This window comes from Furipterus horrens, unplaced genomic scaffold (genome assembly GCF_987537825.1).
Source record: "Furipterus horrens unplaced genomic scaffold, mFurHor1.1.pri manual_scaffold_5, whole genome shotgun sequence".
NCBI lineage: Eukaryota > Metazoa > Chordata > Mammalia > Chiroptera > Furipteridae > Furipterus > Furipterus horrens.
Window position 1 is genome coordinate 115,393,230 of NW_028327175.1, and position 18,541 is coordinate 115,411,770.

General features: G+C 45.0%; 2 protein-coding genes across 4 annotated transcripts in view; one reads left to right on the plus strand and one right to left on the minus strand.

Annotated features, from left to right (window-relative positions):
* HMOX2 (heme oxygenase 2) overlaps window positions 1-546 on the minus strand; it is a 55,450-nt gene extending 54,904 nt beyond the window's left edge. For both annotated transcript variants that reach the window (XM_090277090.1, XM_090277091.1), the window contains exon 1: window positions 416-546. The gene's annotated coding sequence lies outside the window, so the exon portion shown is untranslated. The remainder of the gene's footprint in view (window positions 1-415) is intronic.
* A 7,984-nt stretch (window positions 547-8,530) lies between these two features.
* NMRAL1 (NmrA like redox sensor 1) lies at window positions 8,531-18,303 on the plus strand. 2 transcript variants are annotated; one of them, XM_090277099.1, is made up of 6 exons: window positions 8,531-8,596; window positions 8,811-8,892; window positions 12,050-12,288; window positions 15,275-15,524; window positions 16,889-17,079; window positions 18,012-18,303. In XM_090277099.1, the coding sequence occupies exons 2-6, from the start codon at window positions 8,853-8,855 to the stop codon at window positions 18,192-18,194; spliced, it is 903 nt and encodes a 300-aa protein (XP_090133225.1). In that variant the 5' UTR covers window positions 8,531-8,596; window positions 8,811-8,852; the 3' UTR covers window positions 18,195-18,303. The 2 variants fall into 2 exon arrangements, with proteins under 2 accessions (XP_090133225.1, XP_090133224.1); XM_090277098.1 differs by lacking the exon at window positions 8,811-8,892 and having other exon boundaries at window positions 8,534-8,596.
* Window positions 18,304-18,541: the final 238 nt, after the last annotated feature.

Genomic DNA, 18,541 nt, shown 5'->3' on the forward strand with positions numbered 1-18,541 from the left:
CTGGGGCAGGTCTGGGTCCTCGCGGGCCCCAGGCAGACGCACGTGTCAGCTAAGAGTGCAGTAGCTGCAACCCCCGCCAGAAAGGCCGAATCCACCAGCTGTGACCCCGGGGGCACCTCACCCAGCGCATTCGCAACGCCAGAAAGGAGAACCCAATGGGACCCAACACGAATTGGCCATTCAGGCTTCCCAGGCCCTCGGAAACGTGGTCTACGAAGCGGAGTTCCCCCACACCCAACCACTTCCCCGCTCACCCCATTTCCGCCGCCCCCAGCCAGGGCCGGCCGGGTCTCCCTCAGGCCGGCGCTGGGGCCGCAGCGAGCTGTAGCCGGTGAAACCCAGCTCCCGAAGACTGGGGCCAATCAAGGCCCACCGAGGAGCTCGGACGAAGCCAGGGAGGACGCCAGTCACTTACCAGCCACGGATCCTTTCGGCTGTCCGTCTGTCCCCCAGTCTTTGGCCACCTCCACTCGTCCGTCAGGAACGCCCTCAGGCGCCGCTACCACTGTAGTCTAGCGGGTAGGCGCTAGGGTGGCCAGACGTGCGCACGCAGCGGGAGGCGGGGCCGGCGAAGAACACGCCTCTGCAGAGGGCACGTGGCTCCTCTCTTGGTACCCAGCTCTACCCCGGAAGTCGAAAGTCGGGGTTCCTCTAAATTAACTCTGTCATTGATAAGAGCAGGTGTTTATGAGGCCTCCTCTGGGCTAGGCGCTTTTCTTTCCGGATGTCACCACGTCTTCAGGATCATCTCGCGCTAGACTCCACGTGCCCTTTCTGTTCCAGCCGCACTGGCTTCCAGTCATTTTCTTAACCATCGGACTGGCTGCTCATTAAATGGTTGGCTGATAATGTCCACTGTCGGCAAAGGTGTAGGAAGTTTACAGTGTTTGTTGGGGTTATCGGGTGTCGACGGAAGAAATTCCAAACCTAAAGAAAAGTTTAAAGAGTTTATTAGAGCCAAGGATTGTGGGCTAGTACTAGAAGCAAAAGCTCAAAGGATATAATACTCCAGGAAATAACAATTTTGTGGTTTATTTTAAACATTAGAATCAAAGAAGAAGACCTAAGAAAGGTTACATGAAATCCATTGGTAGAAGATGAAAGAGGCAGGGGAAGGTAAAGTGGGAAAATTTCTAGGATTCGACAAAAAGTGAAATGGAGAGATACATGTTTCTTTTACATTAGTGGGTGCAGGATAGTTAACATTTAACATAGTTTACAGAGGTATGCAGGTGAAAGATAATGAGAACGGTTGGGGTTGATCCCCTTCACAGTGCACTGGGATGTTTTATCTTCAGCAGTCTTGAGAAGAGATCATGCTGACATTTTAAATATGTTATTCTAGATGCACATAAACAATGGACAGAGCTTGTTCACGGTAGAGGCAATCTATCATATAGGCCTTTGGACAAGACTTCCCACCATAACCTGCTCAGTTAGGAATGTTTTGATGATCAAAACATCCTGTGTGGTTACTTTCAGTTAGTGAACTTGTCAGGCTTTCTAAGGTAGCCCCATTTTTGTTCACATGGGGAAGGAGGAACAATTTGACAAGATCTGTTAAAATTTAGAATGGGCATTCTCTTTGACCCAACAATTCTGGGTAGGAACACTTGCATTACCGAACTCAAGGGGTTCACTGCTTGGGGTACTCTATTCAAAAATGAGATGTGGTTGCTGCAAGTTGTATTTACTTGCAGCAAATAAGGGAGACAGGGAATTTGTCACTGACAAAGATTCTTGCCCCACCCACCCACCCAAGATAGAAATCAGGGGAGGAGGTGAAACATTCAAAATTAGAGGTTTTCTGAAATCACGGTGGAGGAAAAAGAGAAAGAAAGGGAGCTTGGTGCAACTAACCATAGCTTAGCTCCCAAACAGCTGCCAGGGGCCTGGCTTATATACAGCTGGTTCATCACGCAGATGCAGAGTAGCTTTCCTTACTTTTCAGGTTCTAGCAGCTGGCATCCACCCACACAGAGCAGAACTCTTTGCTTCCCAGATGTGCAGAGCAGAGCTCTTTGGGGAGCACCTGAAAAGAAACTTTAAGCTTATCTAGGAGAGTCCTTAAAAAAATACTGTAACTGAAGAGCATTCCTATACATTTAAGAGAGGCTCAACTTGTCTCAAATTCATATCCAAATTTCTGCCTCAGGGAAGGAAAACTTAGTGCATACACAAACACACACCACTGTTTGGACAATTACATGTTATTTTCTTCCTTGCAGTTGGCTACTTTCATCTGGTTGAGTTTCTGTAAGCTCATCCTGTTTATTACCGCATCTACGAAATACTATGCTAAACTTTAACATTTATCAGGAAATATTATTATATTTAGGACTGCCCAGACCTTGAGACTCTTGTCCTATCTAACACTTGCAAGAACTCAAAAGGACACAAACAAGGAAGGTCATTGCAACACATACCACAGTACTTGATTTGGGTGAAAACCTTGAAACAACCTTTAGGTCCATCAGAAAAGGATGGAGTAGGGTTTGACAGGGGGCACATTCATTCAATAGAATTGTGCCCAATTAAAAAGGAAGGGCAGCCCCATACATGTGACTCAGTTTGTTGGGTGTTGTCCCACAAAGCACCTCAGGGCAAATGCCTCAGTTGTAAGTTCAGCCCCCTAATGGATAGAGTGTGTGTGAGAAGCAACTGTTTTTCTCTTGGATCAATGTTTCTCTCCCTTTCTTTCTCCCTCCCTTATCCTCTCTCTAAAACTAAAAATAAATTTAAAGAGTAAGAGCAGACACTGCTTGAGAAGGGGGAAAAGCCAGTTTTAGGGAAATACAAAACTATGTTCTCTTGTATATAATAAACTTGACCTAGAAAACAAATATTGAACTCTAAATAATATGTATACTGAAATGTTTAGGGGAGAAGTGTACTACTGTCTGCAACTTACTTGAAACATATTAAAAAATAAGATAGCTGATGGATAGATGTTACCAAAGACAGTCAGTCTGTGCTCCCAGGATTCTTCCCCATTGACCAAAATGACAGCAGAAGGAGGTCCTTACACTAAGTGTGCCGAAAGCTAGGAAGGTGAATAGATAAGGCCTGATTGCATCCAAAGATAAAAAGATTGGTGGAGCAGGCCCAAGCATGCCAAAAGCTAGAAAGATGAATGGACAGGACACCAGCATTTTAAAAGCGAGCAAAATAATTGAATAGAAAAAAAGCCCTCTCCTCCCTAATCAAATTAGAACCTGGGCTTGAGCAGGAAGGGGAGATGGTCTTTGAGATAGGAGTCCACCATTCTCCCAGGTCATGTGGCCCCTGCATAAAACTTCTTTCCTTTTGTACCAGCACCTGACTCATTAGTTTGGCTTTCGTCAAGGCAGGCAGCCAAACCTGTGTTTTCAGTTAGAGTTTTTGGCAGCTCCATTGGGATAGCATGGACCTCAGTGTCAGCCACCTGAGACATGTGGCTGGTGAGAGGAAATGGGTTTCTGGGGAGCAGAAAAACTCCAAGACTGGGTAAGTTGAACAGACATGAACATTGGGTGGTTCTCTATTCCTGCCACTTGGGCTTTGTGTCACTTTGGTCTGGTTAGGACCATTTGCAGTATTGGTGGGCAGGCTATCCTAGGCTAGCCTGGTTGCTTGGGATCTGTGCCATTTGGGCTTTGTGCCACTTAGGCTTTGTGCCATTTGGGTCTGGTCAGTACCACTTGTGGTATCACTTGGCAGGAGGTAAGATTTTAGGACTTGCCTGTGGGCACTTATTTGGAATAATGGAATTATGGACCCAAGTTTTGATGACATGGTCCCACTCTGTCTTTCTATGGTTATGGTTTTGGGTTTGTATATCCATGCCATCAGGGGTTGTTCTGTTTCAACTCCTCAATCCCACTGGGGTGAATTTTAGCAGATTGGTCAATGTAAAGCTAAATGGCAAAGAAGGAATTGGTTTTCCATTATAATACTCCTTGGCCTATGTATACTTTAGACTATAGGGGGAAATGGCCCCTAAGTGATTTCCTAAATTACTATACCATCATACAGTTAGAATTGTTTTGCCAAAGGTCAGGGAAATGTGACAAAATCCCTTTGTCCAGGCATTTATGTCTTTATACAGTGAGGATTCGGCAAAGAAAGGGAACAAACTAAAGACACAGAGCAGGGAATTGCCTTCAAAACCCCTCCCTGATAGCAGTACACAGGAAGAAAAGGAAAATAGGAAGATGAGTGTCTTTAACGTCCTGAACCCAGGGAACACAGGATTAGCAGCAGAAAGATTTGCGCTGCTACCACCCCTGCTGCTAAACACCCCTGAAATAGGGCCCAAAGGGCAACAGCCCCATCCCTGTATGATGAAGGAATGGTTTCACCCTCAAAGACATGGTAGGGTACCAAATTTGGCCAGAAAGCATCCTTGTCCAGAGCAGGACAACTCTCGTTGAGGAAATACCTCATAGGTGGAATAAACCAGGAAGGCCAGCCTGCTGATCACTACTAGGCTAATAGTCCATTTTCCACTTCAGATTTACTGAATTGGAAGGATTCCAACCCCTCATATAGGGAAGATCCTCAGAAAATGGCAGTTCTTATCACCTCCATTTTTGTCATTCACCATCCAAACTGAACAGATGTATAGGCTCTCCTTAACATCATGATAATGGCGCATGAAAGGCAGCTATTTATAGATAAGACTAATGAAGAGGCTCATTGCCTCCATCAGGAGAATTTCAATGGGACTCCTAACCCATCCATGGCAATTTCCTTGACAGAGTCCAACTGGGCCTCAAATAGCAGGGAACTAGTCTTCCCAGAGCATGACAAAACGTGCATATTGGAAGGGCTTTAAAAAGGAGTGCCTAAACAAGAGCCTGATTACGATACAGGCAGTTCAACAGAAACTAAACGAAGACCCTTCTGGTTTTTTGGAAAGGCTCTATTATCTATCAAAAGCACACTGATGCTGACATACAGGTACCAGAAAATGTCTGGATGGTAAACATGACTTTTATTCAGAGGCGGGTTTAACGGTGGGCGCACTGGGTGCGCGCCCTGGGTTCTGAAGGGCCCCACAAAACCCCAACTTGACACTTTTTTCTACTGACACCAAGTTTGGTTTCATATGTGCAATTTTAATTATGTACAAGTTTACAATCGGCGGTAAAACCTGATAGTATGTTTATATATATTTGCTTATTTTCATTATTTCATTAATACGCTGCATACTATACACATACTATGCTGCATAGGCCCCACGTGGCTGCGCTACCGCTCATCGGAGCAATAGAATCATATTTGCTATAATACTTTGTACTTACAAAGGTTCTCCTGCAGTGCAGACTTACGATATACGCAAATACGCAGGGATGTAAATTAGTTTGTGGATATGTACTTGTTTCATTTACGGTTTTAAAAATAGTTTTCTGTGCATATAAATATTCAGGTAAGTTGAAATTATATTAAAATAAAATTAATTCCTATTGTTGAAATTATATTAAAATTAATTCCTGTTGTTACATCAGCACCTGGATTCTCGTAGTTTATGAATAATTTTTGAATTTTAATTTATCATTAATTTATTGCATCATAACGAAAAATCTCTTCTCTAGTATTCTTATCATTCAGACTATTGAATTTTCTATTTTTCTTTTCATTTAGTAGCTAGAAAAATGAAAATCAAAACTCTGATTATCATTATCCTGTTATTAATTATATTATACATATATTATATTCAAATTTTATTGGAAATAAAACATTAATAGTACTTATTTTTTATTTATTTCAAAATATGGTTAACATGTAGTTTTATTTTCCCTTTCTCTCTCTTTTTTTTAAGGGGCCCAATATTTTCTTCTGCATCCAGGGCCTCAACCAACCTTAATCTGCCTCTGCTTTTTTTGGGCAAAGTTTCCCAGATATCAGAAGGAAGTTCCAATGTTTATACAGGGGGTTGGTATGAATCTCTCCCAGCTGGTAGACATAGTCTATAGAGTTTACCATGGCTGGGAAACAAGAAAATCAAAGCAGGCCACTGTTTTCTTAGAAACAGTGTGGGGGGACTTCTGGCCAAGATGGAGGCATAGGTAGACACGCTTTGCCTTCCTCCACAACCATAAGAAGGAATACAACTACCTCAAAACTAAAAATGACCAGAACTACCAGGAAATTGAACTGCATGGAAGTCCAACAGACAAAGATATAAAGAAGTAATACTCATCCAAACAGGTAGGAGGAACAGAGACAGGGTAGAGACGACATGGTATGGTGGCGGTGGCAGCGCCAGTGGTGGCAGCAAGGCAGCGGCTGTGGCTGACCAGTGGAAAGTGCAGTTATACATTATAAAAGTTGGAAGGGACACCTGAGGAGCGATTCCAGTCTCAGACCAGACCATGCAGCTCACAGTTGCAGCCCCAGGGAAAATAAAGCCTCATTGCTTCTGACTGTGAAAACTAGTGGGGGCTGGTGCAATGGAAGAAACTGCCAGTGTCTCAGCAGAGTCTGTTTGTTTAGAGGGCTCCCATGGTCCTAGAACGTCCGCAAACCCACCCACCCTGGGAACCACAAACAAGGCAACAGCTAGAGGGGTGCCAGTCCCATACGAGTAGGGGAAGAAGTGGCTGGAAAAGGAGCGAGGGCTGAGCAAGCAACATTTTTCCTTCTCAGACCCTTCCCCACCTACAGCACCACAATGTGGTGAAACAAGTCACCCCGCACTGACTAATACCTAAGGCTCTGCCCCTTACAACATAACAGGTGAGACGGCTCTACTTAAAACACAGAGGCAAACACAGGAGGCAGTCAAATGGAGGAGACAGAGAAGTATGGTCCAAAAGAGGAAACAGATCAAGGCTCCAGAGGGAGAACTAATCAAGGAAGAGACAGCCAACCTAACAGATGAAGAGTTCTAAACACTGGTGGTAATGATGCTCACAGACATGATTGAGTACAGCAAAAACATAAGGGAAGAAGTGAAGTCTACATTGAGTGAAGTGAAGAAAAATCCACACAAAACCAATGGTGAAGGGAAGAAAGCCAGGGTTCGAATCAACAATTTGGAACATATGGAAGAAATAGTCAACTAGTACAGAACGAAGAAACAAGAATTGAAAAAAACAAGGAGAGACTTAGAAAACTCTGGGACACCTTGAAACATACCAACATCCAAATCATAGGGGTGCCAGAAGGAGAAGAGGAAAAGCAAGAAATTGAAAATTTATGTGAAAAAATAATGAAGGAAAACTTCCCTAATTTGGTGGAGGAAATAGACACACAAGTCCAGGAAACGCAGAGAGTCCCAAGCAAGCTAGACCCAAAGAGAACCACACCAAGACACATCATAATTAAAATGCCAAAGGTTCAAAATAAAGAAAGAATCTTAAAAGCAACAAGAGAAAAGCAGAGAGTTACCTACAAAAGGGATGCCTATAAGACTATCAGCTGATTTCTCAAAAGATTTTGCAGGCAAGAAGGGACTGGCAAGAAGTATTCAAAGTGATGAAAAGCAAGGACCTACAACCAAGACTACTCTATCCAGCAAAGCTACTATTTAGAATGAAAGGGCAGATAAAGTGCTTCCCAGACAAGTTAAAGCTAAGGGAGTTCATCACCAACAAGCCCTTATTATACGAAATGTTAAAGGGACTTAAAACTATGCACATGAAAATGACAACAAACTCAGAACTATCAACAACAGAATCTAAACAATAAAAACAAAAACAAACTAAGCAAACAACCAGAACAGGAACAGAATCATAGGTATGGGAATCATTTGGAGGTTTATCAGCTGGGAGAGGGAGTGGGGGAAATAGGGAAAGGGTGCAGGGATTGAGAAGCATAATTGGTAGGTACAAAATAAACAGGGATGTTAAGAATAGTATAGGAAAGGGTGAAGCCAAAGAACTTACATGCACGACCAATGGACATGAGCTAAGTGGGGTGGGATTGCTGGAAGGAAGAGGGATAGTTGGGCAGAGGGGAGCAAAGGGGAAAAAAAACCAGATAATTGTAATAGCATAATCAATAAAATATACTTTAAAAAAAAAGAAAAAATTAAGTAAACAGCCCTGGCTGGCGTGGCTTAGTGGATTGAGCACCGCCCTGTGAACCAGAAGGTCATCGGTTTGATTCCCAGTCAGGGTACATGCCTGGGTTGCAGGCCAGGTCCCCAGTTGGGGGTGTGCAAGAGGCAACCACACATTGATATTTCTCTCCCTCTCTTTCTCCTTCCCTTTACCTCTCTAAGAATAAATAAATAAATATTATTTTAAAAAAAGAGAAAGAAAAAAGAAAAAATTAAAGGTCATTGTGAGGCGGCTGGGGTCTGTAGTCCAAAACGTTAGCTGAGGCCCTGGAAAACCGGAGGAACCATCTGTGTTGGTGGGCGGGGGTGGTGGGTAAGCTCCCTGCGGAGTCAGGGCCCGGACACCTGGGTTGAGAAGCAGCACAGCCTGGGGGACCCTTCACGCAGGGTGGCCAGGAAGAGATGGTTTTGTCAGGGTAAGACTGTAGCTGAGGGCAGGGGTCAGCTCTCCTCGCATGATTCCATCTTCCCCCTCCACGGTGGGCTCTTCAGCAAAAATCGGGTCCTGCAATTTCCCAGAGCATTTTCTACCCAGCTCGTGGTGAGGAGGTAACGCTGGGCGAGGTCGGGGTTGAGAGGTGGAGGCGGGGGCAAGGGGCCAAGAAATGGGCCGGGAGGGGGTGTCAGGCCCAATAGTGGGGCTGGGGGGTCGCGAAGTCTGATCTTGTCCTGGCCGACCGCCCCCTCTGGTCTACGCGGCGCATGCGCGAAGTCATTCCGGGCCTGGTCCCCTGACTCCGGCGCCCTCACCGCGCCTCTCTAGCTCCCCAGGCTTCTTGGGACAGCATTTTCCGGTCTCGTTTTCATGGCGGACAAGAAACTAGTGGTGGTGTTTGGAGCCACAGGTAAGCAGAACCTCAGTCAGCGGCCCTGAAGCGCAGGACTTCTCACTGAGCCAGGGAGCCGCCCAGTCCCGGGAGACGTACCCAGAAGTAGGGAGGAAGGGGTGAGATAGTTCGGACCCCTCTTCCGGGTTGGGGTCGTGGGACAGGAAGTGAGCACAGATGCCCCTTGAATCTTTAAATACTTACTTTAACTTTTAATAAGTAGTGATTGCACATCTTAACCGAAATTAAATCTTTCTCCAACCTCGGTCCCACCTCCAACCCCCACCCATCCCTGTTACCAAGTTGAGTATCCTACCAAATTAGAAATATCTAAATAGATACTATTTTTAAATGATGGTGTTTTATTTTGCCTCCACCTGGTGTTTATATTTTTTTCTATATATATTTAAAAATACATAACGGCTTTTGAGGTATAATTCACATACCATTTATTAATTTAAAGTGTTCAGTTCACTTGTTTCTAGTATATTTGCAGAGTTCTGTGACCATCATCACAATCAATTTTAGAAGATCTCATCACCTCCAAAAGGAACCTCATACCTATGTGTATGAAAAAGGGTCCACATACTAAACCTGACAAGCTCAGGAGAGGCCTGCATGGTGGACCTTACAAACTCGAAGATCAAAAATAATCACACAGAATGGTCTGATATAAATTCCTAACTAAAAGTGGGTTCTGGCAGGTAGTCCCAGTCCTAGGACTGTAGCTTCTTCGACATATTTACCTTAAGTGAGACTATCCACTATCTTTTTTGCATCTAAGATAACATACTTTTGAAATGTCAGAGTAATCTTTTCCAGACCCCTCAAGGCACAACGCTAGCACCAGAGCAGGAACCCCTATTGTTACCTTGTTGCCCACATACCATCTCTATGTACTGTAAATGTTAACTATCTTGTACCCACCAATGTAAGAGAAGTATATGTCTCTCTGTTTTGCTTTTTATACAATCCCAGAGATTTTCCCCATATTGCTTAATTTACCACCAGTGAATTTAATTCTACCCTGGCTGGTGTGGCTCAGTGGATTGAGCGTCGGCCTGCGAGCTAAGTGTCGCTGGTTCGATCTTCCAGTCAGGGCACATCAGAGAAGGAAAACTCTGACTCCAAAAAACCTCCGCTGCCTTGCGGCATACCTCTTCAGGGGAAAGGCTAAGGGAGTAAACCCCGACAGAAAATCCGGAGCCGGAGTCCCTAAGGCGGTTTGACGTTGTAGTCAACACCGGCAACTCCTGCGGCGCACCTGAAGCCAAGCTGTATTGACTCCGTCTTTCCCTTGGACCCTTCAGCTGCGAAGAGAGGGGGGGTCTGCTGCATGGGCAACAGCAGACCCTCCATATCACCCTGCCCAGGCTCTGTAGCTTCATCGCAAGATGTCGATTCAACACGGGAGGAGACAGATACCATGTCACTCCCGAGTCGGACTGCACAGCCATTCTCGGCGGTGCAGATAGACTCTTAAGAAGCTACACCATCGTCTCTCGAGATGGACGGCTGCTGACGAATTTAATTACATTCCTCTTTGATTTTAACCTATAAAATAAGCTGCAGGCCCTGACTGGGTAGCTCAGTTGGTTAGAGTGTCACCCTGATACGTCAAGGTTATAGATTTGATCCTAGGTCAGGGCACATACAGGAATCAACCAATGAATGCATAAATAAGTGGAACAACAAATCTCTCTCTTCCTCTCCCTCTCTCTCTCTCAAATCAGTAAACTAAAAATAAGCTGCGAAACTGCCATTCTTAAGAGCATTTTCTCAATCTGTCAGTGTGACTCAAATAAACTTATCAAAATTCTTTACAGATTTGGACATTTCTTATGTGAACACCTACTAGCAGTCACTCCCCATTTCCCCCAGTTTTTCTCAGCCCCTGGCAGCCACACACATCTTCTGGTGTGGAGATTTAATTCTGGATATGTGATTTGTTTCCACCTTTTGTCTATTGTCAGTAATGCTGCTATTAACATGTACAAGTTTTTTGTGTGGACATATATTTTCAACTTTCCTGGGTATATACCTCTGAATGGAATTTCTGGATCATATCGTAACTCTGTGTTTAGCATGTTGAAGAACTGCCAGACTGTTTACACAGCAACTATACCATTTTACAGTTGGTAGTTCTCCAATTTGCCTTTTTCACTCCAGGACACATCATGGTCACACATACAGATAGGCTATATTCTTTTTAATGACTTTGTACAGATTTATCACTTTTTTAACCAGATTCCTACCAAAGGACATTTAGGTTGTCTATAAATTTCCACCATGGCAAATAGTGCTGTAGCCAATTTTCTTGTACATACAAGAGTGGGCAAAAGTAGGTTTACAGTTGTTCTTATGGAAAAAGATGTTCAGGTTATGATTATTACAATAGCTTTATTAACTTGAATGTCACAGTGGCACAGTAAACCTGTTCATATGGAAAATAATACAATAATTAATAATACAAGAATAAACTGTTTCGAGTGCTCACAACTGTAAACCTTTTGCTCCACCCTGTATTTATGGATGATTTTTATTTTCTTCCTTTTGATTTTAATTTTTGTAATTGTTACAATCATTTTTTGGAAGAGGTATAGGTAATATTTTATTTCTTAAGCTAAGGTGTGGGTACATGGGTATTGCTATCCCTTTTTGTATCTGCTAAATATTTCATAATACATTTTAAAATTTTTATAAAAGGTATAAGTGTGATGCCTGCTAAAACATGGATGAACCTTGAAACATGCTGAATGAAAAAAGCCAAAAACAAAAAGCCACATATTGTAGGATCCCATGCAAATCTGTAGAGATAGAAAGCAGATTAGTGGTTGTCAGGGACTGGAGGGAGGAGAGAATATGGAATGACTGCTAATGGATATGTATTTTCTGTTCGAGGCAATGAAAATATTCTAAAATTGACTGCAATGATGATTACACAACTCTGAATACACTAAGTCACTATATACATTTTTAAAGAGTGGATATTATGGTAAGCGGATTCTATCTCAATAAAACTGTTATTTAAAATTGGTGTAAGGCAGTTTAATGAGAATGACAGGTGAAAAGTATCTTGGGTGTCATGCTGTGATGGAGCATTTCCTTTGGGGTTTCACCCTTAGCAGGACTCTCAGGCTTATTCAACCCTTCAGATTTTTTTGACTCTTTGCAGGTGCCCAGGGGGGCTCAGTGGCCCGGACACTCATGGAAGATGGAACATTCAGGGTTCGAGCTGTGACCCGGGACCCTAGGCAGAAAGCAGCGAAGGAGCTGAGGCTGCAAGGTGCAGAAATAGTGCAGGGAGACCAGAATGATGAAGCCAGCATGGAAATGGCCCTGACTGGGGCTCATGCCACCTTCATTGTGACCAACTACTGGGAAAACTGTAGCCAGGAGCAGGAAGTCAAGCAGGTGAGGGCAGGCAGGAGGCTGTAGGGAGGCCGAGGCTAGTTGTAGGACACCTTAAAAGGAGCTTCCAGGTCCCTGTTGGTTCCTGGGGGGGGGGGGGCAGCTGTAACTTGCCAGTGGGACCTATCCTACCCAGGACCACTGTAGGGCTTGCCCTCCTCTTCCATGCAGCCCTCCTAGATTTTGATGAGGGAGCAAGGAGGCTACTTTCTTATCCAGTGAGGTTTTTAAAAATATTCATGTACAGTACAATTCACCCTTTCAAAGTATGGAATTCATTGGCTTTTAACCTATTCACAAAATTGTGCAGCTATCACCGCTACCTAATTTCAGAACATTTTTATCACCCTCAAAAGAAACCTTGTACCTGTTAAAAGTCACTCCCCATGCCTGCTTTCCCCTTAGCCTCAGGCAATTACTAATTTCCTTTGTTATTCAATGACTCTTTATATTTTCTAAAAATCTAACTCTATTGACCCATAATTTTTTATAATAAAATGCACACATTTTAATTGTACGCTTTGATAAAATTTGAAAAAAAAAAATCCATATAACCCCCTTCTGATCAAAATATATTTCCCTCAATCCAGAAAGTCCCCTATGTCCCTTTTCACATGTTTTATTTTTCATTTTATTCTGTTTTCCAGTCAGATTCTCTCTAGTTAGGTGGTTATTGAGCTTAAGTGGTGGTGGGAAGGATATGAGAGGAACCATATGGTCATCTTTTTTGTCTCATTGAAAATCCAAACACTTGCACAGTGTCTGACACATAGAAGGCACTCAGGTTTTTGTGGAATGTATACTTGGTGCCAGAGGAAAGGCACTAGGCTGAGAATTATGTACTTCAGTTTTCAGTCCTGCCTCATTCACAGCTATGGCTTTGGACATGTAACTTCCCTGTTCTAGTCTTTGTTTTCTTCTTTTGTAAAGTAAAGGGAGATTAGACTGGATCACTTGTCTTCAAACTTGTTTTTAGACTTGAGTCTTTCTTTAATTGTGTATTACATGGAAGCCCATTCCATAGAGAGGACAAAGACAACTTCTTTCATCCTGACAGAGAGTATTAGGGCCCCATGGCTGTTGTAACAAAGGACCACAAGCCAGGTGGCTTAAAACAACAAGAATTTATTCTCTCTCAGTTCTAGAGGCCAGAAGTCCAAAATCAAAGTGTTGGTAGGGCCACATTCCTTCCAAAGGCTCTTAAGGGAGATTCCGCTCCTCACCTCTTCCAGCTTCTGGTGGTTGCTATTTCTCATTGTGGCCACATAGTTTCAGTCTCTGCCTGTCTTCACATGGACCTATCTGTGTCTTCTGTCTCTCTCCTCAATTTCTTTTTTTTATTATTATTCTATTACAGTTGTCCCAATTTTCCCCCCATTGCTCTCCACTGCCCCTCCCCCTCTGCACCACTCCCGCAGTCACTCCCAACCCTGTTGTCCATGTTCATGGTCCATTTATACTTGTTCCTTGACTAGACCCTTCCTCTTCTTTCCCTCGTAACTCCCCTCCCCCTCTCTCTCTGGTCACTATCAGTTTGTTCCTTATTTCCATGCCTCTGGTTCTATTTTGCTCATTTGTTTTGTTCATTAGGTGAGATCATATGGTATTTGTGTTTCACCACCTGGTTTATTTCACTAAGCATAATACTCTCCAGTTCCATCTATGCTGTCACAAAAGGTAGGCATTCCTTCTTTTTTTCTGCTGCATAGTATTCCATTGTGTAATGTACCACAGTTATGATCCACTCATCTACTGATGGGAACTTAGACTGTTTCTAGCACTTATCTATTGTAAATAATGCTGCTATGAACATAGGTGTGCATAGGTTCTTTTGAATTGGTGTTTCAGGATTCTTCGGGTATAATCCCAGCAGTGCAATCTCTGGATCAAAAGGCAGTTCTATTTTTAGTGTTTTTAAAAATATATATTTTATTTAATTTTAGAGAGAAGGAAAGAGAGGGAAACATTGATGTGCGAGAGATACGTTGATTGGTTGCCTCTGGCACGCCCCCATCTGGGGACCTGGCCCGCAACCCAGGCATGTGCCCTGACTGGGAATCGAACCAGCGACCGTTTGGTTCACAGGCTGGCACTGAATCCACTGAGCCACACCAGCCAGGGCCCATTTTTAGATTTTTGAGGAAATCCCATACTGTTTTCCACAGTGGCTGCACCAGTCTGCATTCTCACCAGCAGTGCACTAGGGTTCCCTTTTCTCCACATCCTCACCGGCACTTCTTGTTTGTAAATTTGTTAATGGTGGCCATTCTGACCAGTGTGAGGTGGTGTATCGTTGTGGTTTTAATTTGCATCTCTCTGATGGCTAGTGATGTGGAACATCCTTTCATATGCCTTTGGACCCTCTGTATGTCCTCTTTTGATCTTCTTTTATAAGGACACTTGCCATTGGGTTAAATGGGTAATCTCAGGTTTCTTAAATTAATTACACCTGCAGGGACCTCTTCTGAATGAGGTCACATTCACAGGTTTTGGGGGTTAGGATGTGGACATATCTTTTTGGAGGCTACCATCTAACCCCCTACACAACCTTATGCAGCAGGTAGTACTGTGGTTCCCAATTAACTGACGAGTGCGGTGTAGAACCAGGACTGGAACACCAAGTGGCCTGTGTGTTTAACCACTGAGCTGTAGAACCGCCCCTGTGGAAGCCTGGGGTCTCCAAGGAAGATGACCTAGCAGCAGATTGCACGTAGAGGGGCTACAGTCAAGCACATCAGAAATTAGTAAAAACCTAGATGATCTAGAGAAGTGATGCGAAGGTTCTGTGGGCAGTATAGGCTTATAATCCCATGTTAAAAGGTGTAATACCATATGTGAGCATCCTTCTGGAAGAGGGGCCCTTATCTGAGGAATAAGTGGTATCAGGCTCTTAGCATCAGGCATAGTAGCAACTCATGTTGGAGAAATGGGCTGGGATTGGGGACGCATATCTTCCTAGCTTTGTGACTTCTGCTTTCCTGCCCACCAGGGAAAACTGCTGGCCAATTTGGCCAAGCGCCTGGGCCTTCGCTATGTGGTCTACAGCGGCCTGGAGAACATCAAGAAGCTGACGGCAGGGAGACTGGCAGCAGGTCACTTTGATGGAAAAGGGGAAGTGGAAGAATATTTCCGGGACATTGACGTTCCCATGATCAGTGTGCGGTTGCCCTGCTATTTTGAGAACCTCCTCTCCTCCTTCCTGCCCCAGAAAGCCCCAGATGGAAAAAGCTACTTGCTGAGTGAGTGCCTTTTTCTCCTTGCATTGTCTGAAACTATGGGTGTCACAGAAAGCTATGAACTTATTCTCAAATGCTTCTGGATATGATCCCTGGCTCTCACATTAGGCCATGACTGAGCAAGGTATAAAACCTTGCTGGGTCTCTGCTTCCTGCTCTGTGAAATGGGCACAACACTGACTTCTGCAGGGGCAATGAGAAAATCTACTGAGATGTGATAACAATCTTTGGTGGAAAGCTTTATAGATATGCATGCAGTTATTACTTCTTCAAAAAATAAGGAGAGGATTTGGAAGACGGGACCCAGTTGAAGATTTCACAAATTGGAAAGCACTTTATTCTCAGTGCCCATTTGCCAATCTCTAAATGGCTGGTGCACTGGACCCTAGCTTGGAGGAAACGTTATACAACTTTTGTCTTGCCAGTGAGCCAGTGGAATAGAGCAGGGTGCTCAGCAGGCCAGAGTGGAAGGCGTGAGTGCTGTCAGTGCCCCCACCACACACACACTGTACACCAACACTGGCTCACCCTTGCTCAAGCTCTGCCCACCAATGAACAGTCTGGTCCTGGTGTTGGCAATGGGTATTGACCTTTATAGTTTGCAAAGTTGTAGTCAGGGACACCCCTTGTGTTGTCTCTGAGTTGGACCTCCATCCCCACAAGGTCCCTGGGTGATCTGAATAGGCATCTGTGGTGGCCCCTTTTTATAGGAAAATGGCATGGCCCTAGCACTCTGGGCACCATGTCTAGACACTGCTGTCCCTCTCCATCTACAAAACCACAGCCTGGCAGGCAATTATTCATTAGTTCAACAGACACGAATGAACACCTGTCACACACTGCTCTGGGCCAGGCCCTGGCCTCTGCTAGTCAATCATTCCCGTCAGGAGAGTTGGTTTTTGGAATATCCACCCACAGATTCCCACATCAGGAGTTCAGAATATGACCAAATACACCCAGGCCAGTGTCTTGGGAGCAGTGGGGCTGGAGGCACCAGCCAATTCTCATGGGATCTTAGAAGCCCTTCCTTTCTTGTCCCTTGTCCCCAATCTCAGCCCTGAGAGGGGTGGGCAGGTCCAAGGTTCTTTTTCCCAGTCTAAGAATGGAGTAACCTGGGTTCAGAGGGTTTAAACAACATGCCAAGGGGGCAGAACTTGGCTTGAATCCCATTTTCCAGCTCAGCTCCACTACTGCTTCTGCTCTGACACAGACACCAGGAGTTGCTAAGTCATGCCAGGTACTGATCTGTGCAGATGTCCACTTGGTTGTCTGTTGGGAAAAACCAGTTTCTACACCTTGGCAAAGGCTTCACTGTCCACTCTAGACATGTCACATGCCAACATGTCCCTCTTCCCCTCCCCTCCCAGGTTTGCCCATGGGTGACATACCCATGGATGGCATGTCCGTTGCTGACCTGGGCCCTGTGGTGCTCAGCCTGCTGAAGATGCCAGAAGAATATATTGGCCAGAACATTGGACTCAGTACCTGCAGGCACACGGCAGAGGAGTACGCTGTCCTGCTCTCTAAGCACACTGGGAAGGTCATACACGATGCCCAGGTGGGAGCGTTGGCCCCTACTGGTCATTTCAAACCCCCAGGAGGGCTTTGTAGGTAGTAGGGAGAATCTGGGGAAAGGTAAATATGAATTCATCACAACTGTGAACATTCACGTTGTGCTGTTCCTGGGAGCCAAGTATGACTGCCGAGTGAAATTTTGGCTTTGGTGGTTGACCAAGTTGGAAGGTTTCCAGGAAGAGGGGACAGTAGGGCCAAGGCCAGGAATAAAAATGCAGGTCTGCTGAGCTCCTCTGGGATGTGACTTGAGGGAAGGAAAGGGGAGGCCAGAGATAGCTCCCCCACACACTTGGCCCGGCTGGGTGGGCAGGAGGCCCACAGTTCCCTCCTCTCCCTGCTGACTGTCCGTCTTCCAGTCCAGACCCCGTGTTCCTTGGTTCTTGTCATTCCAATTATGAAAGTAAGACCTTCTCATTAAAGAAAATGTGGGAGACTCCTAGATGTTAAAAGACAAACTGCCCCCAGATCCAAACAGTAACGATGAGAGGTTTGAGGTTGGACAGACCCCCAGGCTCCATTCTGGTCCCTGCCCTTAATACCCAGCAGTGTGTGTGACCTGGGGCACAGTCCTTGACCCCTCTGCTTCAATTTCCTTATCCATGAAATGGGTGTGTGAAGTGTCCCCTGGTCCAGTTGTGAGGATTGAATGGAATAGAACTGAAGCTTCCTTAGCACAGTGGCCCGGTGTTACTATCTAAAGGAAAAGCCTGAGGCAGGTCATGGAGGATTTGAGAAGCTGAGTTCAGATCCAAATTGACCTACAACAGTGGCTTCCAAACTTTCATCTTTTAGAACAGTTTCAGATGGACTTAGCAAGGGCCTTGGTAGAGACTGAGGTGTCCCCAGCCCTCCTCCTCCACCTCAGCAGGGCACTGAGATGTTGATGGATCCTCACAGATGCCCCTCTGCTTCCAGACTACCCCTGAGGACTATGAGAAGCTTGGCTTCCCTGGAGCTCAGGACCTGGCCAACATGTTCCGTTTCTATGCCTTGAAACCCAACCGGGACATCGAACTGACCCTGAGGCTCAACCCCAAGGCCAGGACGCTGGATCAGTGGCTGGAGCAGCACAAAGGGGACTTTTCCAGGTTGTTGTGACCCTGCTCACTTCTTGACACCATCTAGGGGGTGGGGCGGTGCACACATAGTGATCCTTTCTTGTGTTACAAAAAAATTTATTTTAAAAATAAAGGCCATTGTTCTCACAGATGGCCTCCAAAAGAAAAGGGCTTTGTTTCTGGGACTTGAGCTGGGCAGCAGCTGCTGGGCACTGATTCCAACAGGAGGCACTGAGTTGTGGGGGATCCAGTGCCCTCCCCCTGCTGTGAGGGGGTGTGAGGGCCAAAGAGGCATTTGGTAACAACATGCAGGACTTAAAATGCAGTTTCCAGTTCAAACAGGTGTGAAACAGAGCACTGTAACCACAGCCAAGGAGTGGCCCTGAC